At 41.3% G+C, this 27,844-nt stretch overlaps 2 protein-coding genes and 1 pseudogene across 7 annotated transcripts in view; 2 read left to right on the forward strand and 1 right to left on the reverse strand.

Annotated features, from left to right (window-relative positions):
* Positions 1-7,112, forward strand: part of SLC2A12 (solute carrier family 2 member 12) — a 32,732-nt gene extending 25,620 nt beyond the window's left edge. The window contains exons 3-5 of the mRNA XM_009644349.2: positions 2,905-3,027; positions 5,178-5,310; positions 7,016-7,112. Coding sequence (XP_009642644.1) covers positions 2,905-3,027; positions 5,178-5,310; positions 7,016-7,112 — 353 coding nt within the window. The remainder of the gene's footprint in view (positions 1-2,904; positions 3,028-5,177; positions 5,311-7,015) is intronic.
* Positions 7,113-12,323: 5,211 nt separating this feature from the next.
* On the forward strand, positions 12,324-12,775 carry LOC104131146 (annotated as a pseudogene).
* A 1,024-nt stretch (positions 12,776-13,799) lies between these two features.
* Positions 13,800-27,834, reverse strand: TBPL1 (TATA-box binding protein like 1). Of its 6 annotated transcripts, none has more exons than XM_035899796.1 (8): positions 27,689-27,834; positions 26,471-26,630; positions 21,741-21,927; positions 21,035-21,117; positions 20,069-20,132; positions 18,229-18,332; positions 18,033-18,127; positions 13,800-15,060 (listed from the first exon to the last, which is right to left on the reverse strand). In XM_035899796.1, exons 3-8 carry the CDS (start codon positions 21,873-21,875, stop codon positions 14,990-14,992), a joined length of 552 nt encoding a protein of 183 aa, XP_035755689.1. In that variant the 5' UTR covers positions 21,876-21,927; positions 26,471-26,630; positions 27,689-27,834; the 3' UTR covers positions 13,800-14,989. The 6 variants fall into 6 exon arrangements, with proteins under 6 accessions (XP_035755689.1, XP_035755690.1, XP_035755692.1 ...); XM_035899797.1 differs by lacking the exon at positions 27,689-27,834 and adding an exon at positions 22,754-23,956 and having other exon boundaries at positions 26,503-27,682; XM_035899799.1 differs by lacking the exon at positions 26,471-26,630.
* Between the last annotated feature and the right edge of the window lie 10 nt (positions 27,835-27,844).

Raw genomic sequence — 27,844 nt, forward strand, 5'->3', positions numbered from 1 at the left:
TTGGTCTCTTCTCCCTGGTAATGGGTGATAGGACGAGGGGAAATGGTCTGAAGCTGCGCCAGGGCAGGTTTAGGTTGGACATTAGGAAAAATTTTTTCACAGAAAGGGTTGTCAAGCATTGGAATGGGCTGCCCAGGGAAGTGGTGGAGTCCCCATCCCTGGAGGTATTTAAAAGATGGGCAGACGAGGTGCTGAGGGCCATGGTTTAGTGGTGGGATGGCAGCGTTAGATTAATGGTTGGACTTGATCTCAAAGGTCTTTTCCAACCTAAATGATTCAATGATTCTATGATTCCTCTGCACAATGCCACTGCTTAGGCTGGGGAAGACAGAGTACATAGTTGAGTTTGCAGCGACTTTGGGAGCGTGCAGGTTAAATTTCTGCAGTGCTGCGTGCACACAGGGCACCAGGTAGCAGCAGTCATTATGAATGGGAGCCCGAACCTCATTACTGGCTCCCCAAGAGAAAGCCACATCCCTGCCATACCTACAGCAGCTGCTGTTTTTTGGCAAAGGTACAAATACTAAAAAAAAATAATCCCAGAGAGGTGCTAAAAGCAAAGAATCGATCGTTATCGCGGCCTCAGCTTGGGGAAAGGGATAAACAGACTGTAATAAGTGTCAGATTTCTACAACTGCTCTTTCTCCGTGGGGAATAAGCCTACCCGCTCCTTACCAGCAAAGCAGAGGTCAGGGCTGTGGCAGAGGAAGTGGCCACCATTAGCAGGCATGAAGAATAGAGCTGGTGTGTCGGTGGGATCTGCCTGAACTCAATAACCGTTTGAAATAAGAGCAGCTGACCGCTGTTGCGGCTGATGCAGTTCCTCAAGCATTTCGGTTTCTTAACAGCAACACAGTACGTTTCAAACCTCCAGACAAATTGTAGTTAGCCTGAAAGGGCCAGTCTGTCCTTGGAAAAAAAGTTTTTTTTCTGCAGGTTGGCTTATGCCCAGCAGAAAGCGGGTTTGAACTGTTTCAGACTTTATTTTAAACCTGTCTGACATGACTATGAATATCACCTTTGCTGCTCTCGGTGTATAACCATTTTTCCCGCCCAGCTCAGCTGCTGGCTGCAAGGCCATCCTACGGAGACGAACTCCACGGGCTGTGCAGGCCCTGCTCAGAAGGGCGCCTTTGCATCTCGCTTACTTGCTGCTTTGCCCTTCAGCTAGCGCTCCCTGTCGTGACATGTCCTATCGGCTGTGACTAACGATAGTGCTTTCAACAGCCCTGATGCTGAGGAGGCGCAAAATACAGCTGTGAGGCCCTCGTGCGTCGCCAGGGCCTGGTTTCGCTCAGGCACGGGGCTAGCTGGCCTGGCAGGGAACACCACCCGCTTGAGAGGCCGCTTCTCCTCTCCTGTGCTCCCCCCTCGCCCACAGGCACCCCACAGCGCACGCCCAGGGCATTCCTTCCAAGCGAGGTTTGTCTTGTCAGCAGCGAGCGTATTAAACTTTGCTGTGATCCAAGTCAGGAAAAAAAAAAAAAAAGAAAAAAAGCCTCTCTCGGGCTGCCGTTAGACATGGTGGCATTGTGATGACCGCGTGCCGCTTGGCTGTGCGTAACACTGTCAGGCCATTGCTCAGCGTGGTCTTGATTATCTGGAATAACATCACCACTTTGCCAGGTCACTCCCACTGTGGCAGTGAAGACCTTAATATTTTTCCTTAAAAAGAAAAAAAAAAAATCTGGGCTAGCTCCAGAAAACATTACTGAATTCAAACCTGTGGTACAAAGAAATCTAGGGTTTCCTCAAATCTGCCTTGTTGACTCAAAGCTCAGGGCTTTTATTTTCCTCTTTCAGTTGGTCCTTTCCAGTTTCCTTCCACAGCACTTTTTTCTTTTCTACCTTTGCCAGTACTGTCACACAGGAATCCTGCAAGAATCTGAAGTGGTGTTGCAGCGTGACACACACTTGCACATACAGGAACCTATTTTTAAAATGTAAATTTAAGGCTGCCCAGTGCAAGTGTCCTGAGGAAACTCCCATCTGTCATTTTGCAGAAACAACATCACAGAGGAACAATTTATAATGGCCATGTCCCAGGGTCTGAAGACACAGTTCATCCATGTATATCCCTCTGCTCTTGTGCCGGTCATCTGCTAACCCACAACCTCTCCACACAGCAACCTCTTGCTAACGCATCTTGCTTATGAACAAAAGGAGGGAGGAGGGTTTTTTGGGGGAGTTTTTTTTGTTTCCTAATAACCAGGAATGGTGCAGAAATGTGGTGTCTTTTTTTTTTTGTCTTTTTTTTTTTTTTGCTCTTGCCACCAAGGTGGTTACACAGCCAGCTTTTTGTGTCTGAATTTGTTTTTGTGGGTTTGCAACGCCAGCGTTTAGATCACCTGTGGTATGGTGTGGTGTGATAAGAGGCCAAAAATCAGGTGTTGTTTCCTCATTTATACCTCAGCAATCTCATTTATATGGAGTGGAGAGCTGGAATAGCAAACCTGATTCAGTGTGGCAGGTTGATTTATAAGGTGGCATAAAAACACAGTGCCGCTCTGAGACTGAAGATTACTTTAGTTTGCTGCCCCACTTCCATTAGTGTTACATCACTTGAGAGTTACTTAGCCAGCGCTCCGTTTCATACACAGACGTGCAGTCAGAGCTCACTTCCCTGGTCCCGTGTGTGCCATCGCTGCCAGTCGGTGCCACCGGCTGCTGCCTTGCAGGGCACCAGGTAGGGATGGTGCCCTGGGGTGGTGCTGCCCACTGCCCACGCTGCTGGCAGATCATGGGTGGTCCTCTGGGGCTTGGGGCCACACAAACCTAACATCTCCAAAAATCACCATATTCTTTCAGGTGGCCTCACCTGAATTCACGAACAACTTAAATTTACAACAAGTAAAGCCATCCTTTCGAAGACAAGTTCTTTTCTTTTTTTTTCTTCTTTTTCAGTGTCCTGGCTGGTTCTGAGTGAAATTTTCCCTGGTGGAATCAGAGGACGGGCCATGGCTTTGACATCTAGCATGAACTGGGGTATAAATCTCCTCATCTCCTTGACATTTTTGACTGTAACTGGTAAGACTCCTCTATGTCCTTCCAAGTTGATATTCTCCCAGTGGGCAAAATGAATCTTTCCTATACAAACAACATTGCTAAAATTACAGCTGTGATGCTCCAGGAGCCAAACTCAGGTCTCTGTTTAAGTGCTCTTTGTTAGTGTAACTTCACCGTTTCCACCACATCTCTCTAAGTTTGTGTTAGTAATTACAGCCTCACGGTGCTGGCGATCAGAGCACCTTGCACATCAGCTCCATAGGTTGTGAACCCCAGCTCTTAAAAACACTATTGCCTTAGTAGGTTGAAAATACAACATAGTTAGGATTTAGTCCTGCATCTTCTGAAGTCAAGGGAACGTCTCCTCTAGATCAGACTGCAGATTTTTAGATCAAACATTTTTAAAGACAATCCCACTGAAATCATTCCTTTTCACAGGAATGTCCTGGCTTCAAGAAAACTTCCTTTAGAAAAAGGTGTCTTTGTAAGGTAAAAATGTTTCATGTTTTAATGTGAGAAAGTAGACTACCATATAGTAACTTATAACGTGATGATAAACCAGGGAAAATGTTAAATGCTGATGTTGAAATTCATTGATTGGCAAATATTTTTTTTTCTAATTTTATTCCACAAGAAGTTTTTCAAATTTTATTTTCAGTCTTATTTTGATGAAAATATGCCCTGAAAATCAAGATATATAAGGGAACAGAAATTCCAGGTTTCCTTTAACTCCACATTACTCTCCACTGGAGGCAAGCAATCAACCCACAAAAAGTTGAGGTGGTTTTCATCCTGTTAGATGGATTTTGAGATGGATTTGAAGATGAGTGTGATCTGTGACTAAAATGGGCTTCACATCGGTGTTTTCTTTTCTTAAAAAAAAAAAAAAAAAGAGATGAAACCCCCTGAGTACTATCTTGAGTAAAACTAGGAAAAATGTGCCAGTCCAAACTCATTGTGCCCACAGTAGCACTTTAGTTAGATCAAGGGTCCTCTTCAGAAGCGAATCATCCAGTTGCCTCCACTCGCTGCACCTTGGTTTGCACCACAGGGCAGCCCTGGACTGCACAAGCTTTTGGACAAAGCCAGACCAGCAAATGCACAGCAAATGTACTCCAGTTGCCAAGACTTGCTCAGTCCTTGGACCAGACTAGAGCTATTTCTAAGGAAATCTCACTGAAAGCAGATAGTGCAGACTTCAGGTGCTCAGCATCCACCGTTTCACCTGAAAAAAAAGATTCTGGTCTCAGTTTCAATGAATGCAAAGACACAATAACTCTATTGGCTTAGCTGAGTCTAACCTGGATTTATGAAAGTGTAACTACAAGCAAATGCGTGTTCCTAGTTATGGCAGAAAGGCAGCATTGGAAATTCTGTCTTCAAATGCGGAGGTCATGGTGGCCAGCAGCACCTGCACTTGCATATCTGATGCAGAAGATACCGGCTGGATTAGCAGCTTCAGCTGCAATTTTTAGCTCACAACACAACTGACAAATGTCTCAATCCTCTGACTTAGTTTCAGCAGGGAAAAGGGCTAAGGGGGCTGCAACAGCCTGTTGGGTTTGTATATGCTTTACTTGCCAGGGGCTGCAGGGTGCGTTCCTCAGCCTGGGGACCTACCTGCTCCTGGACTGTGGGCACAGAAAACCACTAGTGCTTGGCTGGCCCCATTAGGGGTTCACTCTTAGATCCCCTTCTGGCGCAGGACTCGTCACTTGCAGTGGAAGTGCTGGGAACTGACAGGCGGGGAGGATTAGCTGGAGAGAACTGCAACAATGTGAAAAAATGCTTTGTTTTACTCCATGAAAGAATGTGCAACAGAACCAGAGATGGGTAGAAATCTGAGGCGCTTGTGACTTCTGGTGCCTTTGCACAAACCAGTAAGAATGGCTACTCACAGTTTCCATCCCAAGTGACTGCAAGCAAAATAAATCAATATGTTTGTGCTAAATGGGTCAGTATGGGCTCATCAATTTTCTTTCATAAAGAGTATTAGAAAAAGCAAACCCACTCTTCTCTTTCAAATTATGGCCAGACACAAATGAGTGAGCTAAGGATAACAGCTCGGCTTCTTTCTAACTCCTCCTGTGCATTAGGGGTGTATCCTATAAAAATACTATGGCAATTGTAATATTTGAAAGTTAAAAAGGACATGTTTTCTTTCTTTGTAGAGCTCATTGGCTTGTCCTGGGTGTGCTTCATTTACACAATAATGAGCCTAGCATCCCTGGCTTTTGTTATTGTGTTTATACCAGAGACAAAAGGATGCTCTTTGGAGCAAATATCCATGGAACTAGCTAAACAGTAAGTATGGAGCGGAGCGTGTGACCACATCCCCCGGGTGCCAGAGGGACCAAGCCTTTCAATACTGCATGCTAAAGAAAAAGGAAACTGCATTGGTTTTTTTTCTCAAAAGTTCAGATTCTCTCAAGCACAAGAGCTTGTGCATGTTCATCTCAGCAAGCATTGTGTTGATGCTGAAGGAGTGGCCCTACTGGGATGGTGGTTTCCAGCAGCCCTGTGAAGATGCCTGCAGCCTGACCTGGCTCCCCAGCACTTTTGCTGATTGCCATTCCTGGAGAGGAGGGCAACTGTGTTCTCACATTTAGGGCTGTGTGTCTTGGCTTGCATGCAGAAAAAGCAAAGGAGAGAGGCCCTATCTCAAATACTTCAAGGCTCCATGTGAGCTTTGATAGCTCTTCTAGACGGGCATTTTTTTTTGTGCGTTTATTGAGTCCCATGGCTCTGTAGACTCTATGAGCTCATACCCAAACAAGGTTCTTCCAGCATGAGTTTTGTGTCCCCACCTCATCACATAAAAAGGGTAGAAGATCAATGAGAGGGAGAGAGTGATTTGGTGATGTGAATGCCATGTGCCTGCTCCTCTAACATGCCCCATTCTGACTGGTTTTGTGTCTTTTGACTCTACCTGTCTTTTCTCGTCCCTGAGAAGTAGGGTGGCCCTTGGAACTACATAGGTTCAACAAGAGTAGCACATCAATTTGGAGAACAGAATTAAACGGTCTGCTGACACACATGCTATTTACTTACAATCTCCAAATGCAGGTGTCATTGACCACAAATTAACTGGCAATTTTTACAATCAGTTCACAACTGCCCCCCTTCTTTTCAGTTGTTTTTTGGATGTAAAACATTATAGAAAAAACTAGCAGTTTTTAAAATCCAGCACTCTCCTGATCTGTTCAAAGAGCTGCTCTACAGCAGCTACTTGCTTTTTCAGACTCATCTCAGAAGTCATCAGCATGATGAATAAAAGGATAAAGAAACGATAGGGTAAAAAATCTAGTGGACAAAATTTTTGCAGGGCCGATGGTTTGGGGTGAGAGCCAGGCCCCACCACAGCTGGGGCCATGCTGCTGCAGGAGAGGTGGCAACCCTGGCTGCGCCCGCACCCCTGTGCTTGACGGGGCAACAGGGACTCCTTCACGCTCTCCCTGCCACTGCTGCCAGGCTGCTGCCTCCCCACAGGGCAAATGGCACCCAGAGAAAGAGGCTTGAAGGCACAGGTAGAAATATTCAAACTGAAAATAAGACACATGCTTTTTGACAGTGGAGGTAGTTAACATGTGAACAGCCTAGTGCGATGGGTCATCCTGTATTTGGGTTTTTTAGATTCCCAAGAGAATATTTTTACTCAAGGGTACGCTGCAACTCAGCCAGGCTTGAAGGATTCCATTTAGGGTCTAGGAAAGAGCAATTATCCCAGTGCAGAAAGCCCCAAGGTAATTGTGGTGCCGGAGCCCCTGGGCCCTCCCTCACAGCCATCACTGCTTCACAGACTGAGAAATCAACGTTTCTGGCCCAGCCTGCACTGCCTTTCCCCGAGGGCCCTCTCCTCCCTCCTCGTTAAAGAAAGACATAAATCCACGCAGGAGCTGGAGCCAGAGCCGAGGGGGGAAACTGGAGCAGGGAAGGAGTATGTAGCAGGGAGAGCACTCTGCCAGCTGGATTCAATGGCAAACCTTTGTGGGGTTTTTTGCCTCTCCAGGAAATATGTGAAGACCCCCTTGTGCTGGATGACCCAGCGCAGAGAGAAACTGGTGCCAGTGGAACTTGCCAAGAAAGAGAAAGAGCAGCTCTACTAGACCCGGGGCAGTCAAAGCAGCCTTCACCAAAAGACTGATTAAAAAAACAAAAAAAAAAAGTTCAGTGATGCTCACACTCCGATGGGGCACATGGTATCTTTATTATACACAAGATACTCTCTCTTTCATTTCTTCGTAGACCTTCTTTCAGCGGCAGTTTACAGCCAACATTAAAGATTGTTGCAGTTTATAACTTGCTGGAAATCTAGGCTCTGCCTGTTTCAAATCACCATCCCTCACCTCCCCTGAGGTTACTCACCTCTTATGTACAGGAGGTGAATGGAAATTGGAATACTGCGCACAATTCTAGTTATCCATACTCAAGGAGAGTTCAGCCTGGAAGCGGTGCAAAGAACGACCAGGGTGCCGAGGGGAAGGAAGAGTCTCACAGGAGGAGCCCACCAAACACAGGTCTGTTTAGCCTAGCAAAAAAGGGGCTGAAAGGGGTTAACAACTCTGTCAGTACGCTAGGGAAGACAATGCTATGGAGCAAAAATGGACAACTGTGGGGTGTGAAGGATGATGTTAGTGCAGAACAACTGGCTATGAACTGTTTACAAATTTTAATTTAGGCTTCTGCTTAACAAGACTTGAAAAAGGATCTTATTCATCAGAACTTAATTATTTATAACACAGAGCATGCTCAGTTTATAAGAGAAACTTTACACACAGTTTCCTGGGAAGGCCAGGATTCAGTGACCTAGGAACTGCTCCTCAGAAAACACAGTCAAACTGTTTAATGGGGGGACATTTGCGTAATGAATTACTGTAGACTGAGCATGGCCTTACAGAAGAGGAGATAGGATTTCTTTAGCTTCCAAGTCCCAGGAAAGTTGGAAGGTGGAGGTATCAGAGTTGGTGCCAAAATAATTTTATTTCTCAACACAGGGCACACTGGACTTTGACTTTTGGATTCAGAAAGCGAGAATTGTGTGGTACAGGGCAGCACAAAGGGAGTTCAGAAGCCGCAATCACTGCAAATTAATAATTATGTCAATTTCTTGGTTATTGCTTAGCAAGTGTATCCTGGAGTACTCAGCAAGCCTCTATAAAGCGTTATCTATATGGCTCCCATAAAAGAACGTAGGTCTTTTTTTCTTAGAAAGTTAATAGATTTTGTTGGAATGATCAGTAGATAAATATTTATTAGCAGATAAATAAATGGTTCTTTGTTTAAAGAAAAAAGCATGCTTTAAAAGCAGCCACATGGCGGCATTTCTTCCAGCATTTAATTGAGGAAGCAAGACTGACACTGTCAGCTGGAGTGCAGATACTACTTTGAACTAAGCACATGATCCTACTTTATTTGCCGTCTCATAGCAGTAAAACCACCTGACTGTGTCCTGCATGGAAGGAACAGTAACTTACTGATCTAGGCAACGTTTCACCTCCAAGCGGAGCAGATCCATTCTGATCAGATTCTCACGTGGTCACACTTCTAGCTACTGACATTGTAAATTTATAGGAGCACGTCTATTCTGACAGTGAACGTGTGTTCAGAACCTGAAGAGAAACTATTGAAGCCAAGGACATGATTTGCCAGAGATTTAGCTACCTCAGGATGGGAACCTGCTGGCCAAATCTGTACCACAACTTTCCTGCATCGTAAGCTTTCAGGGAACCAATATCAAACCCCTGTTGGACTTTTGGTACAAAGGTCAGGTAAGTCGTTATCGCAGTGCAGGACTTTTAACTATGCAGATCCCACGTCATTTAAAACAAGTGGAACTCTGAATTGCTAGGCCACTGGCTAGCTGGTCAGCCTATGGCTCCCTTATATTTTCTGTCCTGATCCTAGAACCATCAGTCCTCACAATAACCTCACGGGTGCCATGAGACTGGGCTGCTTTCAGGGATGCTTATGATAGTATGCAGAAGGCTCAGCAAGGTGCAGTTTTTGCCATATGCAATGTACCAAAGATTAAGTAGAATCTTCTCATAAGGGTCAATGTGAGCCCTTTTGATGTAGTCCATAAGCAATGAGAGACCAAGCACACCCAGGACATGTGGACAGACAGTGGGGCTGTGCACCTGAGATGCAGGGGACTCAGACCGAAGGCCCCATCAGAAGCAGTAAGCTCGAAAGCCTTTTGCTCTCATTCCCTACAAGGAATCAGCAGGTTCCCATCCCAAGCTAAATTCCACCCTGGATCTCAGGTGCTTCTGTATTGTCCACAGACATGAAAAACTTTGGTTTCTACTACTTTGAATTTTCCAGTGAAAAATGAAGACCTGCTTAGAATTTTGTTTGAGGTCTACAGTTCCAATATTGACCACAAGAGGCTGGGAGGTTTCATTTGCCCCTGCATGGGGGAGATCCCACAGCAAAGCCTCCTGTGCTCCCCTGACTGTGGCAGCAACAGTTGCAGGAATTGGCAAAGGTAGAGTATTCCAATAACTTCTACAAACACTCAGAAAAAGGATGCAAAATGCACTAGAGCTCAGCCATGAAAAGTTTCAGTGTGAAATGGGGAGAGCTGGAGAGGTGGGTTTGGAGCAGTGGGAGAGAAGCCATGGCTGAGGATGTCACACGAAATGCAAGGGGAGGTAAAGTCAGAGATTGACTCTGGCGGTGGGGGGAAAGGGGCAGCTGAAGTTTTTAAACGTAGGTGTTTCATGCATAGATGGTTGAATTTTTTTACCTTCAATTTTCACACTTAACTTGGAGGTGTGAGGAATTCCAGAACCAGAACATGGCCAAAATCTACAAGATTAGGTGCAGGTTTTTTGTTTTGTTTTGGTTTGGTTTGGTTTTTTATTATTTGGAATGCTCAGTTCAGTATCCTTATTTTTGCACTTTGGGGATCAGCTTGCTTTGTGATTCACAGCCTGAATTTAATATATTTTTTTTAACGATAGTATGCTCAAGCAAAGAGTAGTTTTGAAAAATATCAATGCCTTCTTGCTGGAGAAAAGAACACATTCTATTACTGAAATGGAAAGAAAAATAAAATATGGGAAATGTGGTTGGTGCCACGTGTTGCCTAATGAGTATGTGTCAAGCCTGGAAGCCTGGCAAGCATTTGTTGAAGGAAAGCAAAAGATCTAGAAGAACTTCTCAAGTGCCAGCAAAGGGCTGCACACTGGACCTGCTAATACCGTAAGGCTTTTTTCTTAGCTCAATAGTGATACTTTCTTTTTATAAAAACTACAAATTCCACTATCAGTTCTGAATGCTTGCAAAATGATCGTGTCAAAAAACAGAGTCTGAGCCCACCACTTGCTGGGTTTCTGCATGTTAGGACCTTCCTCAGTTTTTCAGCAATGATGCCTACTGCAGTCTCTCCACCTGCTTCGTGTTCAGGCTTCAGAGCAGTCATCACTATCACGTGTTCTACTAAATCAGCCTCAGAACAAGAAATACTAAGGTGACTCTGGGGAGTCTTCCAAATACGCTGTTAGTTTATCATTTTCATACTAACAAGGGCCTGAGATTAAATCAAGTAACATAATGTATTTTCAGTAAGACTGTATTGCAGGAAATTCATCTGTTGCCTAATCTGTGACTTTACCAGGTAGTGGATTACCTGCATTTCCAGTAGCATCCCCACTTGCTCTGGTTGGTACCAGATAGTTTCTGACAGTTGCCTCTTGACAGCAGACCTTTGCACATGCAATCCAAGCCCATACCAGCTTACAATTTCTATTACATTACATTTAGTGAAAGGGACTTCTGCAAAATCCTTCTCAGCATCGCAGCTTCCCAAACAAACCTCTGCTGTAATAAATTTTGTGAGTGTTCTTACAGAAATAAATTTAACTCAGAAAATACCACAGAAATTATCTCCCCACCTTACAGGTTTTGGGTTCATTGCGAGCTCTTCTAAACTTTCCCTGTGCGCACCTATTTAGTGCAAGAACAAGTAAGTAAAAATACCGTCTTTCTGACGAAGGTGCAGTTCCAACACTGGTTTAACTGCAGAGACCCTAATAGCTTCAGATACCTCCAAAAGGTGATGATGCTGTAGTCGCAGGCTTTTTACATCATTATAGCTCTCATCTTAATTGTAGTCCTACATACTTAGCCCTGTATAAGCCCTATAAATCTAGCCCTAATTGTACTGGTCTTTTATAACAGAGCCTGCATGTCTGATGACACAGAACTTGCAGTCACAACCTCATCAACTATTAAAATACAAGGGAAAAAAGGAGCATGTCTTACAAATCACATCCTTGGATCTCTGAAGCACGCCACAAAAAAATTTGTCCCAAATCTAAAATTATTCAATATCTTCATTAATGGACTGGATTACAGAACAGAATATGCTTATTAAATTTGCAGGCAATACTAAACTGGGAGAGACGGGGTTGGAATTCAAAGCTTTGCAAATCCATGAGAAGGGTCTGAAAAAAGCAGAATACAAATCTGAAAGCGTAAGTGCAAACTTCTCTGGTAACACTAATTGCAAGCCAGAGAATGATAAAGTGGAGCTACAAACTGCAGGAAAAGATCTAGTGGCTATGACAACTCACCAGCGAGCGATGAGTCAGAGTTACCGTTCTGCTGCAGAGAGGAGCCCTCAGTAGGTTGTATAAATAGAACCAACCCTTCTCTCTAAGAAATGTCAAAAAAACTTGTTATGGTGCGGCTAGTGCCACAGCTGAGCACTGTGCGGAGTCCTGCATGGGACTCACCCAGAGAACCAGGGACAGACAGACAGCACTCTAGAAAACGTGGCCATTGAGGAAGAGCTGATTGATTGACGGGTACGCTTAATCCAGTGCACCGCTCCTTGCACTGGAGGCGAGAGCTAGCGCGCTGGGGGCATCGTGCTGTAGGGCCTAGGGTCCATGTCACGACTGCAGGAGCGGGTAGCAAGAGCCGAGGGGGAGGCAGCACAACATGGCAAAGGCAACAAAGCCTGGCTCATGAGGATTGGGATGGGGGCTGTATATGTCTGCATGTAGAAATAAGCAGCTGCAAGGCTTATTCCAGACTGAGGTGGGGACCTGCTCATTTACAGCAGTGACGGGATGGAGGGATATCCCCGAGTATGAGCGTACACTGCCCAATGCCCTTCATCATCAGAGGTTTTAAAGCGTGTTTATCACAAAGAGCTTGAAGCTCCCTTGGAGCTAGGGTAGGTGAGCACATGCTTCAAAGAATTTTTTATTTGCTCTTATTCTCATTCTCAAGTCTGCTGCGTGGTGTGCTGCAGTGCTGCAGCAGCAGCAGCAGCCGTGGGGGGGCCCCCCCCCCCTGCTCCCTCCTTCCCTGGCACGGCCACCCCTGTGGCCACCAAAATTGACAAAGAGGTGTGCAGGGAGGTGTACAACCTCGTCAGGGACAATGCCACCAAGGTGAACTGGGTGACTTTTAAATACAATGGCTCTACCATCATCCCTGAAGACTGAGGCACAGACTACGAAACCTTTAAAAGGAAGGGCACAGATGATGTTTGATTGTTTGGCTTTCTCCAATTCACCACTGGCAATGCCGTGAGCGGGCGACTCAAGCTTGCCCTCATCACTTGGATTGGAGAGGATGTCAGTGGCCTGCAGAGAGCCAAAACTGGGACCGACAAGACTCTGATCAAAGAGAAGTAGCACAGAACTTTGCCAAAGAATTTGTGACCAGTGACCACAAAGACCTGCATGAGGATTACACCAAGAACGAGCTGAAGAAAGCATGGGGGGCTTATTATGACGCACAGGCCGAGTAAATGCATGACCCTACCCTGCAAGTTCACCGGTGTGCTTTTTGCCTCCCTTGTGGGTTGTTATGAAGGCCTCAAACTGGGAGCATGGATCTAAGCAGCACTTCAAAAGAAAAAGTTCCCATTTTAATACATCGCAGCTTATAATTACCTTTCATTTTTGTTCTAACAGGCAGATTTCATGCTACGTGACAGTGCTAACAAAAAAGCACGACGTTCGTCTTTCTCCATAGATAAATTTAGGAGAGGCATATGCTTGATAAAAGCTCCAGAAGGTCACTGGTAGCACTCAAGTACTTTGTAATTTGATCCAAAAGAAAAAGAGGCAAGCCTGATCCAAGTCAGCTAGTGTAGTTACAATGGCCAAATCCTCATTCATCAGTTTAGGACTACACTTTGTTCCTGGAAAACCCATTACAATTTTGTTCATGGTTCAAATGCCGTCTGCTTTTTCTTTTTGAAACTGTACTAATAATACACTAGTGTTCCCTAATGGGGGTTTGTCCATTCCTCTCTGACTTTTCACGAAATCCTCATTTGTGTCAGGCGTGCCGAGGTCCACGTTATCTTCTGTACAAAGTAAAAAACATGGATTCCATGACCGTTGAACTCAACTTAGTAATTTGTAGGTTGTAAGTCCTCTCTTTCCTACCTACACTGAGCTTAAGAGCATTTTTATGAATACATCACTTAAGGCTTGTGGCAAATGGTTGCTCCTTTCTTTTGGTTCTGAAGGGTTTGGCTGAGCATTTCCCACATTACTCCTTCCTTTCCATAATTTCTGCACGAAGTCACTACAGACAGCCCCAACTTCTATAGCATCCCCTCAGACAGACTAAAGACACTATGCCAGGCATTTGCTTCCTTAGGACATTCCTCCACCCTTCTTTCGCAACCATGACTTCTGGCACGGTAACAACCCATGGTTTGCTATTTCTAGCACCCACCAAGACTGTATGTTACCTGCAGCACACAACAGCAGCGTTACATTTCTCTTCAGTGAGATAGGGAAAAAAGACATACATACATTTATACATATTTATTGTATCTTTTTAAAAGTAGCATTTGCAGTTACTTTTAAGCATTCACCTCTCTCCTGCTTCAAATGTGCACTTATTGAGAGAAACATCTACTGGCTTCCAAGTCCAAGATTAATACCAATAATAATACATGCCAGAATCAAGCTTTGTTGCTTGTTGGCAGCTCCTGTCATGGAAGTATTGTACAGTAAGAAGAGTGTAGAAAAGGTCTGTGTTAATTGTTCAGCAATAAGCTGGGGATGGATTAGTGTGACCATACCATCTTCTTGCGTTGAAGCACAACACCACTTTCCTGAAAACCGAAGCTCACATAGTAACTTCGCTCCTTTTGCATCCAGTAGGTGGACAAGGCAGCTGGTTTTTCTACAGTAGCTTCTTTAGCTGATAAGATTTCCTCATCATCTATAGGAAAACGCTTGCTGTAGACCTTTATATTTAGAAATGTCTTCTCTTCATGTAACAGCAAGAAAATACTGGAAGTCTGGCATGTAGTTAAGAGAACTGGGAACAAACCAAATTTCATCCTCGGATAAACATACGCAACTACTATAGATTTCAATCTAACCCACGCACAAAGTTTTACACATACTACAAATAGAAACAGAAGGTATCAGCAAAAGACTATTCTTACATTGTTTCAAATTAATTTGCAACTATACAATTTTAACTGTAATAGAAAAAGGGAAAGGAATATAACAGAACAGGTATGAAGAGAAATATTTTCCAAACTTTTATTTGTGCACATTCATAAGGTGAAAAAGATAACTTTTACAGCTTCTTTGGTGCCCAATACTCAGCATACAAAAATGTAAAAGACTATTCACAAATAAAACACAAGCTCAAACTAAAAAAAAAAAAAAAAAAAAAAAATGTTTTAAAGGTAGTGCACATCGTGACAGCTTTGCTTATGAATACACAGAAATTACTGCAAAAATAAATAGAATGTCTTTTTAAAAGCAGCAATTTCATATCTTGTAAACTTCCGTTTTTACAATACAGCACTGTTAAGAGTAAAATCCAAAAGAACTGGAGTTTATACCGTGGCCATGAGCAAGTAAAAGAGTCTGTATTCCTCTGCTATGGTTGGTCCAGTTTTCCTTTTTGCTTTTAGTCCAATGTGCAGCAGTCTTTAAAGGTGCTCGGTTAGGGAACCTAACCATCAAGTGGTGAATTATAAAATTTATTTCCTGCTTTCAAACACGAATGGGTAAATCTGTTCCACAGCACTGGCAACAGCCTTTACGTTTGGCCCTGAGACATATTAAGAACAAAAAAAAGCAGTAGGAAGAGAAAAATCAGGGAAACAGATATTAAAACAACAATAGTATCTTTAAAATAACCGTAATATTTTTAACTATCACAACTTTATCCTGTAGACAAAAATAATTACTCCCTCATTTCTCCCAACTTAAGAAGGTGTTCCTTTGATCGCTTTTACTTATGAGAAAAGACTCTCACATGAAATCTGCAAGATGTGTTACACTGGTCTAAAATAGACTAAAATAAATACTGGTCTAAAATAGACTAAAACAAATAATACTGTCATTTAACTTCATTTCAACTTGTGTGCTGTTTCTATTTACTGGCTTAAAAAGTCAGCCCAGAGAATGCGGCAGAGGCTGAGTGGCAGAGGTAGAAGAAGTACTTCTACTCACGCTCATCTTCTAGGAATTTGTATTACTCAAAGCCTAGCAACTTTTATCTCTTCTTTTAAAAACCTACCAACAAAAAACTACTGCTAAACAATGCTGGATTTAACCCAAGCATGCTTCAAGTAAGATTATTTTATGTTTGAAAATTACAGACTATTACTTTCTAGTCTGGGTTTTGCAGATAGCTCCACCATTGATCTCAGGACAAAAACCAGCAAGACGGGGAATAGTTACTGTCTCAGGATGAAGCATCTGAAGTTTATCTAACACGATCTATGAGCATTTGGGGAAGGAAAAGGAAGAATGAACTAGTGATGCTTTCTAATGGTACTAGACCATTTTATGCAATGAACAACTAAGACTGCAAATACGAGAACAGTAACATGCCAGAAGAAATTAATCCTGGATAGAAGTTTGGTGATGCAGATAAATGAAAACAGCAATTTCTCACATGCTTTGATGCCTGTGAACTCAGGGTTTTTTACCTCACTTTAAACTGCAGAAGTTTTTTCCAAGTATAGAGAACTGTTCAAAATCATTCCCCAAAATCATAAATAACTTATTTAACTAAGTTACAAATTACTTATTTAAGTAATTGCGGACATACTGTTTTAATTTACATGCTCAGTCAGAAAGAAAATGGAATGGAATAGGATCCTTCCTGTATTTTCAAACTTGTCGAGTTGAGTTAAGCACTCACCTAAAACAAGCTGGTGAAAGATCTGCCTTCTGGGCAGATACTGCACACCTTCTTTAAATTTGTCTGCTATTATAGAAATGCAAGTTCTAGAGAAACCCTTCAGAAAGCAACAGTATGAGTAGGCAAATAATTCTTGTAAAAAACGCTACTCCCGTAGGGTTGAAGAGACATAAAAGCTGGATCGTGATTGTGGGAAGAATAAGAGAGGAAAAGAAAAAACCCCAAACAAAAAAACCACCAAAACCAATCCCCTCGTTCATTTTGGAGGAAGAAAAATTAATACTTCTTCCTATTAGATATCAGTTCTTTTTATTTTCTTTTCTCAGTGTAACCTAAATCTTTTTATGCTTGTCCCACTAAAAACAACCCCACCTTTCTGGTTGTTTTATAACATTTCTAATTATGTATCTCAAATAAAATTCTTGAGTTAGTGGTGTGACAAGTACTAGTACTACAGAAACATGAATAGTCAAAAGGAACCTCATCTGAACGCACTTGAGAAGGAGTACAGTAAGGTTGAAAAGTAATTTAAAACATTTTTTAGAACAAGAAGCATAAAACTGTGGACATTTTTTTTCCCCCTAGAAGAAAGGCCTAGGCAGAACAGAAGCCTTCAAAACCAACAGAGGTCTGAGATAGATCAAACTCACTGTAACAAGTAAACCAGGAGGAAGTAAAACTTTGATGTTTACTATATTTGATTTCATATTTGAAAGGACAATTCTGGAAATATGAAAGTGATTTTGTCCCATATATGGAGCAATAATAATCTTACAGCAAGGCTAGATCTCATTAGGAGGCTGAGAAGACACTGAGAGCCTTTTATGACTGCAGTGATACTCAAGCTTCTTAGTTATTTTAAATTTAGTCTCTAGTTTTGGCTAGACCACCTGCTCTGTTCAGAACATATACTGCAATCTTTGAAATACTTTTTAGCCCTACATTTTCAGATTACCAAATCTGATGGAGTTTATCTTCTCTAAAAAACATTTCTGATATCTTGTGAGAAACGTTCCCCATAAAGCCTAGGCATTTGTTAAGGAATTAAGATGCGAAAATAAAAATCCCTATCCAACTTCTGATACCAGCAGCTGAGCTCTAACACCCACAAGACAGAATTCCCGCTAAAGTGATATAAAGCGACATAGAAGTGATGGGGTTTGGTTCTGTACCATTTTAACAGGTATTCTCTAAAAAATGTGACTTCTCATATCTGGAAACCTGCGGTGGACACCTCACACGCAAACATAATGGAAATTGAAAACTAGGAAGAGAGAGGAAAAAACATGGCATGGCATCTCCAAGACCCAGGACAATCACGCCTCTGATCGGATGGGAACAATCACTGATGCCTGTGATACAGGTGGTGGTTCTCTCTCAGTTGAGCTTTAACAAAGACAGCGCAAGTCTGAAGAACTGCAAATATTGGTCAACTTCAGTTATGACAAGATGCTATGCTATCCTGTAGTTTCCATAAATCCCCTGTTTGGAAACGTGTATTTATGAAAGGGACGTTAATAATACATGCAGTGCAGTTTACAGCACTGTGAAGATGAAAAGAAGGAAGAAAATTCAAATATTTACATAAACAATAAATATCTGCATTCTCAAGTCCTATCTCATTTTTGTTTTTATAAAAACCAGACTACATACATTCAATGAAAGTAACCTTTGAGCCTACCAATAATAACACTTTCTCTACAACTCTTCTGGCACTTTCACTCAAAAACAAGCTAGGTGCTAGCACTGGGAAACAAAATACCTTCAACATATCTTTTGACTGTTTTAAACGTCTTTCTTTCCTAAACCTACTGGTCCTAAAGTTAAATATTTCCAACAAGTTAAATATTTATTTTTTGACATCAAAATACCTGTAACTGTGATACTGCCTGTGGAAAAAATCTGTAAGGTAGCTCTGAGAGTTTTTATTCTGTAACACACGGCAGGATGAAGTTCTGGTTCATAACTAGAAAACAAAATAAAAGGTAAAAAAAGATTGATCTAGAACTGAAAAAGAAAAGCTTGAAAAATACACCAAGACTATAATTCTTTAAAATCCTACCGTACCTCGCATGAGGTCTGTTATTCTTCGTAAATTCTGGCAATCTGATCTCAAAGGGCATGTTGCACACTGCTAAAACATTCACAACTTTAAAATCTGTGAAAATTACCTTTTCAAAAGAGAGGGGGAAAAAAGACATTAGAAATTCAGTTTGCAGCAAGGCAGATGTACGGGTTGCAAAAAAGTTAGAATAATACTAATTAGAATATTTTGATGAGATTCCAGAACTAGAACCTTGTGATTGATGCATTTCTAAGAGGAATCTAAACAGTACTTAATGGACTCCAATCACTTCCTTTATCCTTCTGTGGTACAGTAACTGTTGAACTAGATTCTTCACAGTTGTATTATACAGTTATAGTACAGTTTAAGAATGAGACACAGAAAGAACTCATATTGCTGTACTAAACACATCCAAACTGAAAAGAAACCAAATCGAACAGCTCATGGAACATCAAAATAAGCAGAGAAAAACCTTAAAATTTCATTGTTACAAGAATCTTATGCATTTTGAAAACTTCTTTAATGCCTTGTTGCTATACACCATTCTTATTAAAACTAAGAATAAGAGAGAAAGTGAAAATGGTTTTGTTTCAAGTCTCCAGTGGCCAGTACAGGAAGCTGTTTTTCTACTCCATTACTTTCTGAAACCCAGCTCAAACTACTGGCTTTCAGTTCTTTCTTCACCACAGCCATTTTAGATGACAATAAAATAGCCAATGGACAATTCCTAAACAAACAAATGCACTGCTGAGAACTTGGTGTTGGCAATGTCACTGAAGAAACTTTAGTTCGTTTTCTGAGATTGCCTGAACTTCAAGTGAAGGTTCCTCAGTCAAAGCTTTTTAGAAGTATACAACCAGTAGAAGCAACTTAGCCCTATAAAAGGTCAACTAACAATTTAATCTTCAAAATATATTCCACTTAAACTGCTCGCTTTATTATAAAACTTGGTGTGTCTACCCTGGAAGCACTGTTTACCTCACTGATTTAATGTTCCATTCCAACTTCAAGGCTGGGTCTAACGCATGCATTCATAACTGTAAGAATGTTTAACTTCCACTTGGGTCTGATGCAGCATTACCAGGATAGCCTGTCACCACTGCCTTTATGTACTACAATGAAGCGGAGCCTCTCCCTGCCAAAGGACAGCCACTGTGTCTATTGAATGTCCGTAAACTGAAACTGCGGGTAAACAGCGCAACTGACTACAAGGAAGTTTTAAGCGTACTAAACCATGTCATTTTAAGTCATTCACATTGCTGTTTCTCAACCTTTACTAAGAAACTCAAGTGGTGTTTTTGACTGGTAACGTTAACCCAAACCCAGAAAAAAGGAGGGGTTTCATATCCTAAGTAGTTTATTTGGCTTCTTTCCTGCTATGCAACCACACAACACAAGAACTTTTTTCCCCCCACTTAAAAAGGCTCAAACTTGCCCTTAGCAAGATGGACATGTATCTGCTACCCCATCAGAAAAAAGGGAAAATTATGTTCAATTGACAGCTAAGTTTATACTCTTCAGCGCTTCTTCCAAGTAAATCTTTCAAGATACCGTAAATTCTATCCAAGAAACATCTGTGGGTGGTTCATTTATTAAAAAAATTTTGTTGCTCATTAGTCAGTGAAGAAGTGCTACTCTGAGCTGCCAAATGAAACTCAAATCCACTAAATAAAACAGGTTGTCTTTAACTAGCATCTGGAAAATGTACGCTGACACAAAAGGGGCATCCGAGTGAAAACATGCTTGCTGCTAAATAGTTATGCTCCCTCGTTTTTGTCTCTTTCTAAAAAATTGACTACCAGCATTGTTTGAGCCATACAAGTCCTTTTTCATTAGAATTACCTGAAAACCTAGTTTCTGTAGACTACGAGCTAATCGTCTGGCACCAAATTTAGCTTCTTCTTCACTGTAAAGAAGAAAGAAAAGAATCTAGCATTAAGAGAAATAGAGAATACATTTGTGTACACACCACCCCCCCCCCAACACCTATTCAGACTACAAAATGAACCATTAAATCATGTAACACCTGAACCATGATGACATGGACAGCCTTCATGTTATCCTACTGTGCATATTACATTTTAACTATGTAGATATTCGAACAGAGTTCTTTATGCCCTGTTTGAAAAGTATCTTGGCACTTAGCTCCAGCTGAAGTTGGAGACGTATTTTGATCATACGTGACACTAAATACTCTTAAGAGACAAATACGATCACCAGGTAGTCTGGAGTTAACATCCTGAACAATCACCTTCCATTCCACGAGAAAATATACAAATTTACTATTGTACTTTAACCTTACTCTACAATGCAGACCTATCTTAAAGGAATTCAGCTGTTAAGAGTTTAGCGAGTCTCAGATGTATCTGAACTGAGAGTTTGCTTTTGCTTCTTTCTAGTCCCTCAACACTGTATAACTTGATTAAATTCAGGTCGGGTTTTTGTGAAATAGAAAGAGATATCCCTCAAAAAAGGTCATCCCAAGTTTCCAGTTCTGGCTAAAAACACAGACTCCTTAAAGAGTTCTCAAATCAAATCTCTAGGATTTTCTTCGTAAAGTAGTTTTCCCTGCTGCTCTCCTGGAAGGCTGAACTGACGTTGCTTAATATTTCAACTCAGTCTGAGGCAGATACTTCACATAGAAAACTTCCTCCCAAATACATAGCTTGGCAAGGCTCTACGCATGATCCAGCGTGAGTGAATCTTAACAGTGGCAAGTATTGCTTCTTGCCATCTTCTTAATCTACAACATTATATTTTAAAATACACAAGACTTTACAGCTAGAGGAAGAATCTTCATGAACTCACCTTGTGGCTCCTGTGCAAATAACTTTTCCTGAGGACCAAATTGTGGCCGTAATCCTAGGTTTCCTAAGCTTCATTAATACTTTCTAAAAAGAAAGATAAAAGTAAAAGAATTGGGAATTAGTGGTAGTTCAATTTCATACTGAAAAAACCCCAAATTAACTGTTAGACAAATCAACTGTTATATTAATACTTCCTTTGTTTTTGACAGCCTTGAACTGTTCCTTCATCTCTTTCAGTAATTAAAAAAAGTCAGCTCCTAAGAAGAGCAGAATAAGCATGGAGTATCTCAGTATTCAGTGTTCACAAAGCAGATTAAATGAAGGTATTTTCCTCTGAATAAGAAGCTGAAAGCCACAAGCATTGTGCTAATTTTTTTCTTATTACAGTGACTCCCACACTGATAACTCCTTAACAGGATATGTTTTCTTGACAAAAACATCAATGTTATTACCCTGAGGTGTAAGAGGTCTAATCACATACCTTATACCCAATATTCACCTCACTAGTTGCAGTCTTCCAAGACAGTATTTACCCCCTCCCCTTACACACATATAGTGTATGACAGACTAAATACCTATCAAGACAGAAATACAGAAATAAAACTACGTTTTTCTCTACCCGCCACATACAGGTATCAGACACAAGAATGTTTAGCTTAAGGATCATTCATAAAAACCAGGTAATTGAGGTATGTTGAATCTCTTACCCCAACATCACGCTTGTATATCACATTTGCTCCCTCTAATGCAATCTTTCTCAAGTTTAAATGACATCTTGTTCTAAAAACACACACTACATTTGTGATTAAAATGTCCAATGCAACATCGCTGTCCGCATCCATTGGGGTGATTTACAACTCAGTTTTCCCACCAGCTCACCATGAAGATAACATCCTGAGAACGGAAAATGATAGTATTAAACATAGTCGTAGAAAATTGCCTATTAACACCATTGTATACATCAATCCCTTAAGTGAGACAAGAAGCAGAAGTGACTACACTCTGACTCATTTAAGTTAACTGTGGGTGGGGAGGGGGAATGTCTGCATCCTGTACGCTAGAAAATATGAGGTTAGTGTTTGAAGCCATGTTGCCAGACTTAACAGAAATTAAGTGTGTATGTATATGTACATACACACACACACACACAAAATATTTAAACTTGTCGGTTAAATATGTTACAGCTCTTACCAACTATGTTAGGACACAGTCAAGATTACTGAAACTTCTTCCATAGCTCCAGCACACAATCTTTTCTCAGCTCATTTGAGGATGTCATTAGACACCTCAGGAAAATGCACTTCCCCGACTGCTGAGACTGATAATTCTGAACAGCTTGACGTTTGTGCTGGAATGGATGAGCCTGCTGAATGACTCTGAACTAGCACGGGTTACACAAACTGCCGCCTGTAGACAGCCTGCTACCACAGCTTTCTCATCTCAATCCAGCACTCTTGGCCTATCTGTCCCAATATAATAGCACAATGTGAACTATACAAAATGTCCGGGTGGCAGCAACAGCCCTGAGCGGTGGTGGGTCCCTCACCCCCTTCTGCACTGCCCACAGGAACGGCACAGAACAAATGCATTGAACGTACACAGTAGAATCAGGCATTTCTGAGGAAAAGCATGAGCAACTGTGAAGGCAGAGGACAGCCGCCCAGTGCACGCACAGCACACCTAAGGCAGCCAGAAGCGCCCAGGCTGCCCGTGCACTCACCCCACCTGGGGGAGGAGGATCCTAAGACAGGGAGCTGGGCTATGGCTCAGCCCAGCTCAAGACTGCCCAACATCTCTTCTCTAAGCATACCAAAGCCAAGACAGCAGACAACTCAAAAATCTCAGGTGAATTATTTGGGGAAAGGAGAGCAGAAAAGAGCAAGAACATTGGTACATAGTGAAAAGGACTTGTATCAAAAACTGTAGTTCATTAAGGAATTTTTCTTTGTAGAAGTATGTAAATATCCTGGTTTTACTCCAGAAGTCACTCAAGTAGAGTGTAGCCTAACAGATAGAGGCAATATTATCTTGATCTATTAATCTAAAATTTTAGTAATATTTCATCCAAAATGAACACAACAGAAAGCAAAGAAAAATAGTCAGGTATATGAAGTGTTCTACATGGTCACTGCCATGGAAGAACAAGGAGACTATGCACCAAGAACAACAATATATGTAACAGACTGTAATGCATTTCTATCACTTCAAATGTTTTGGCCTTATGTTCTATATCAGAAATTTTCAAAATACAAAATTAATGTTATTATCAGTATTTTCATCCGACTACAACTTCCTAAACATCATGCCATAGTCTCTAATTGAGAACTCGCTCAAGGGGCATCTTTGACCGCGAGTCACTGACAATACAGAAGTAATAAACTGTGAGGCAGAAGTGCATAATGTACTGGGTCAGCTGCTGTGATGGTTGCTGCTTCTACTGTGCAGCTTGTTCCTGGCTGAAAGACTTATTCTGTAATTGCTGGCTTGTCCAATATAAGAAAAGCCAAGATGGGTGATAACACAGAAAAGAGATGTAGAAACAGAAAGAGAAAACCATAAAAACCAAAGGCTATGTGTGGGGGTGGGGGAGAAAGCGGGCAAAGAAGAAGAGAACAAACAGTAACTAATTAGTATTCCCAGATCCTTTTTTTTTTTTTTTTTTTAAACCAAAAATTACATGAATCCTCAAAGTTAGAAATGACTTATCCCATCTGGTTTTGATGGACTACTACAGATTGGGTTCGCAATTTATGGCACCGGATCCAAAGATAGCACATGTGCAGATTTTGAATGCCATGCAGGCAGGGCCAACACCAAGCAAGGAGCTGGAAGCCGTGGCATCTTCAGAGAGGCATTTGTTTTCCACCCTGGCTCCAACTCCCAGCTCTCGCTGAGTTCACTTACTGGAACCCAGGAACGATTGCTGCGTAAGAAAACAAGACACCTCCACTCAGAGCGTCTCCCTATTATCAGCAAGTTTCTGCTGCCATCCTCAATCTCTACATTCTGAAAGCATAACACCCTTGAAAGGTTGCTAACCTCTCAGCAAACCCTAATACTGTACGGTAATGTCCCCATAAAACTCCTGATGGCTTGTCTTAAACAGATCTGGGGAGAAAAGAGATGTGCTCATTCAGAACAAAGGAAAAAGCATTTGAAAGAGGAAAATTACACTTTGAAAGGAAAAGGTCTATCATTAAAGGGCGATCTACAGGAAAAAACATTAATATGCTGTGGAGCTGTCAGTAAGGATGTTTTCAACAGTTATGGTGTATGGTTAGAAGTACAATCTACTTGTATAGATTTTAATGGGAGAAAAAATACACATTGATGTGCCCCCATTAGCCATGTTTCGAAAGTTCAAGACAGCAGATATTTAGGGAGGAGCTTTTTAATTTGAAATTTAATTTGAGCTGCAGTTAATATTCTAGACTATGTTTTGTGATATTCAGTTGAAAAGGGACATAATTGGTTACACAAGCTGTATCTGAATACAGCATAAAAACTGAAAACTGCCTTTATTCTACTTTAATATTACTTGATCTAACAGAAGCAGTTCATTGTTAAACTTTTCACTCAAATATTGAATATTTCACATATTACCAAGTTTTTTTTCCATTTGTATTGAGAAAACTCTTTTACTTGCTGCTGCTAAATACTAGCCATGTTCTCTGAGAAGCTGAATCGAAGTGTCAACAGTTTTGAATACCCCCATTCCCATTTAGCGTACAAATACAATGTTAACCTCTTCCAAGGCATGATCTAGAAATATTGGATAAACCAAAATATTTCTAGATTTGGACGCTTCTGTCCAAGCAGTGAGCAAGCATAACCTATTACCACCTCTGCCTCAAGCATTCATTTTAATGCGTCACATTGTACTGCCAACAAAAAAATCTAGAGAAAAGACATCCTGCTTCCTTTCTTTGGGAAGTCTCAAAGAAATCTGAATTCATACAAACTATGTGAAGAGAAACAAGCTAATGCTTTTAAAAAAAATAATAATTCATGCACTACATAAAAGAAATCTGAAGAACATTTTTATAAAAAAGGTGTAACAATGTTCTCTTTAAAAAAATAAAAAAAAAGAAAGAAAGAAAGATGTTCTTATTTATACGTATCTCCAGTAGCATGACTAGCTGGAACACAGGAGTCCTAAACAACATCCTCTTTCCCAGTTTTCTCCTGTCTTGTGTGCTATTGATACACGCTACCGTATCCCTGCTGCGTAGCCCCAACCCATTACGTTATTTCCCAAAACCTGAAGTTCTGCATTTCTGTCCATCTGCAAAATGGGGAAAATAATGCCCCCATGCTTTTACAAAGACATTTTGAATCAAGCAACAGCCTTATGTATAAGCCTATTACTATTCCATATTTATGCAGTTACACTTGCAGAACAGAGGGACTAAGCAGAAACCAAACATCTGGTTCTTTCCAGTTCTGGATTTGCAAATGCCTAAGTTGATTTTATTGAGCTCAGCTTAGGTTTTGCTAATTAGTTTTGCCCAAAGGTTCTCTCATTTGAGCCTTAGAATTTTGGCAGCTTAAATCTCATTTCAAAAATTATGTTTTGCCAGTTAATGGTAATTTAATAATAGGCTAAAATTGAAAAGAAAATTATATACTTGTCTATATGTGCAGCATCTCTTTTAAATTGTGCACTTCATTAAGCTTTCTCCAGTGCAAGAAACTAAAGAACTTTGATTTCAAGTTCTCTTGCAACAGTATAACACAATCCACCCCAATAGAGAAAAAAATGCTTAAATACATCTCTGTAGAGCTTTGTATTATTTTATTTTATCAAGGAAATGTTAAAAGTTTGTTCTTTCTTTTCAATATGGATTTCAGAGATACCCTAAGAATTCAAAAAGAGGAAGGAAAAGAAAAAAAGCGGAGACAGGTAAAGCATACTAATGAACATAAAAATAAAAATAACAACAAAAGCTAACTCAAGGACATCTGACACTGTAAGGTAACGTATTCCACACTGAAACTAGAGAAACTTGCCACTATAAGAAATACTCCAGAGGAAGGAATGAGCACTCAAGTTCTTAAACAAAGCATTACCCATACATCCCCAGTTAGGACCACGGCCATACTATTTTAGGTACTATATAAACACACATGAAGACAAACACCCTGCACTGAAATCTCACAACCTAAAAAAAGCCAGCGCGCTCTGTCTTCAAAAAGTTCCAAACCAAACCAACCACACCATCATCATCATCAAAGACAGAGGAAAGGCACTTGGGATGGGGAATATAAACAAAGTATTATTTTAAGCTTTTGGCTACCTTTGATCCGAGAAGCTTGGCGCTAGAAAAGTAGATGGGGGATATCTTAACAATGGTCACGTTAATGTCAGAACAGTTTAACAAACACCTTTTTCACCAGCAGCGTTAAGTATAAGCAACTTCTACTGGTTATTTTTAACCTTGCTCCAAGGCAGTTGACCAACTGACTGACCCCACAAAGAGTTCCAACAGCCCAGCTGAAGGGATAGCTTGTCACTACTGCGCCAGCAGGCTTTTGTCAAACTAAGATGTGAAAACCATTTCTGAAGAAGTTAACAGGAGTTTCCACGTGAAGTTTCCCTATGAGAACAGAGAATGCACAAAATTGAAGCCCATCAGGAATGAGGAGAGAGTCAATTACATCCTTCCACTGAAGGTGCCTTTTTTAAGATTTGTGTTCAGCCCCTCAGGAAACAGGTCCCTATGAAATGCTGGAGGTGACAGACCTCTGAAATCTGCTTGAATTCTTAGATATGATACAGCCCCAACGGTAGGTGGACGACTCCCCGGAACCGAGAGCGACACAGCTAGTCTGTCTGTGTAGAAAATCCTCTGATCCAAACAACTTTCTCAGTTACGGTCATGGAGCTAGAGAGGTGTGCTTTTATCTTCCATTGCCTCCAGGGGCAGGTTAAATTGTCCCTAAAGCAAAAGGCCATCCTGAAGCTACTATTGCCCCTTCTGAGATTTGCACCATCATGGCTATTTCCTACAGAACTGAAATAAATATTTTTTGGAGAAGAAGAAAATTTCCAAGTATACATAAAACCAGTGTCAGAGTAGGGATTTGTCCAATCAGACTAATGAACACAATGATGTTATAGATGACGAATGTATGACGAATGTACAGATGATGAATGTATAGAACAGCTATACCATAAGCAAATAGGACACAAATGCCCAATCCTGCTGTCAAATCTCTTGGATATGCCTACTGCATCCCTATGGACCCAGGGTCTTTCAACACAAATCCATTTGCAGGAATAAAGCCAAACCGCTTATAGAACAAGACCAGGAAGTGTATTCTTAAATAATTAATAACAGGCTATTTTCCTCAAATCCTTCTCATCAAAAAGATCCGTTCATATTCAAAGCGAGAATCCCTTGCATCCAGTTTTGTGCCATCTTTCCCTGGGGAGATCCAGCAATAGCCCAGCACCAGGCGTTCCGAACAATCCTTTAGGTCTTTAAGATAGGTGGAAAATTGTCACAGGTATGATAAAAATCTCAACCAACGGGTTAGGTGGCCGTTCTGACTTCATAAAACATCGTAAGAGACATAAAAAACTGTTTTGCTGTCACGAAATATTTTAACACAACAGGTAAGCCTCTCGCCCCCCTCCCAGTCAGGCATTTACCATTTGCGCCTCTCGGCTGAGGAAAACAGCAGCCTCTTCCTATTCGCACCGCCAGGAATCTCGCTCAAAGCCCTGCACGTACCAGTGCCGCAAGACTCAGGCTAACAAATAATTTTTTTGTTGTTGTTTTTTTCCCCCCTTCAACCCCAGCCATAA

The sequence above is a fragment of the Egretta garzetta genome, unplaced genomic scaffold (assembly GCF_000687185.1).
Source record: "Egretta garzetta isolate BGI_Z169 unplaced genomic scaffold, ASM68718v1 scaffold397, whole genome shotgun sequence".
NCBI classification, from domain to species: Eukaryota; Metazoa; Chordata; class Aves; order Pelecaniformes; family Ardeidae; genus Egretta; species Egretta garzetta.

Bases quoted from the DNA above. Each gene is read 5' to 3' on its own strand.
- TBPL1 (XM_035899799.1), bottom strand. From the start codon at position 21,875: ATGGATGCGGACAGCGATGTTGCATTGGACATTTTAATCACAAATGTA. The intron at 20,133-21,034 runs GTGAGTTCATGA...TCTTCTTTACAG, and splicing joins ATTTGCACAGGAGCCACAAG to TGAAGAAGAAGCTAAATTTG. The intron at 15,061-18,032 runs GTATTTTGATGT...AATATGTCTCAG, and splicing joins AGGCAGTATCACAGTTACAG to GGCCAAACGTAAAGGCTGTT.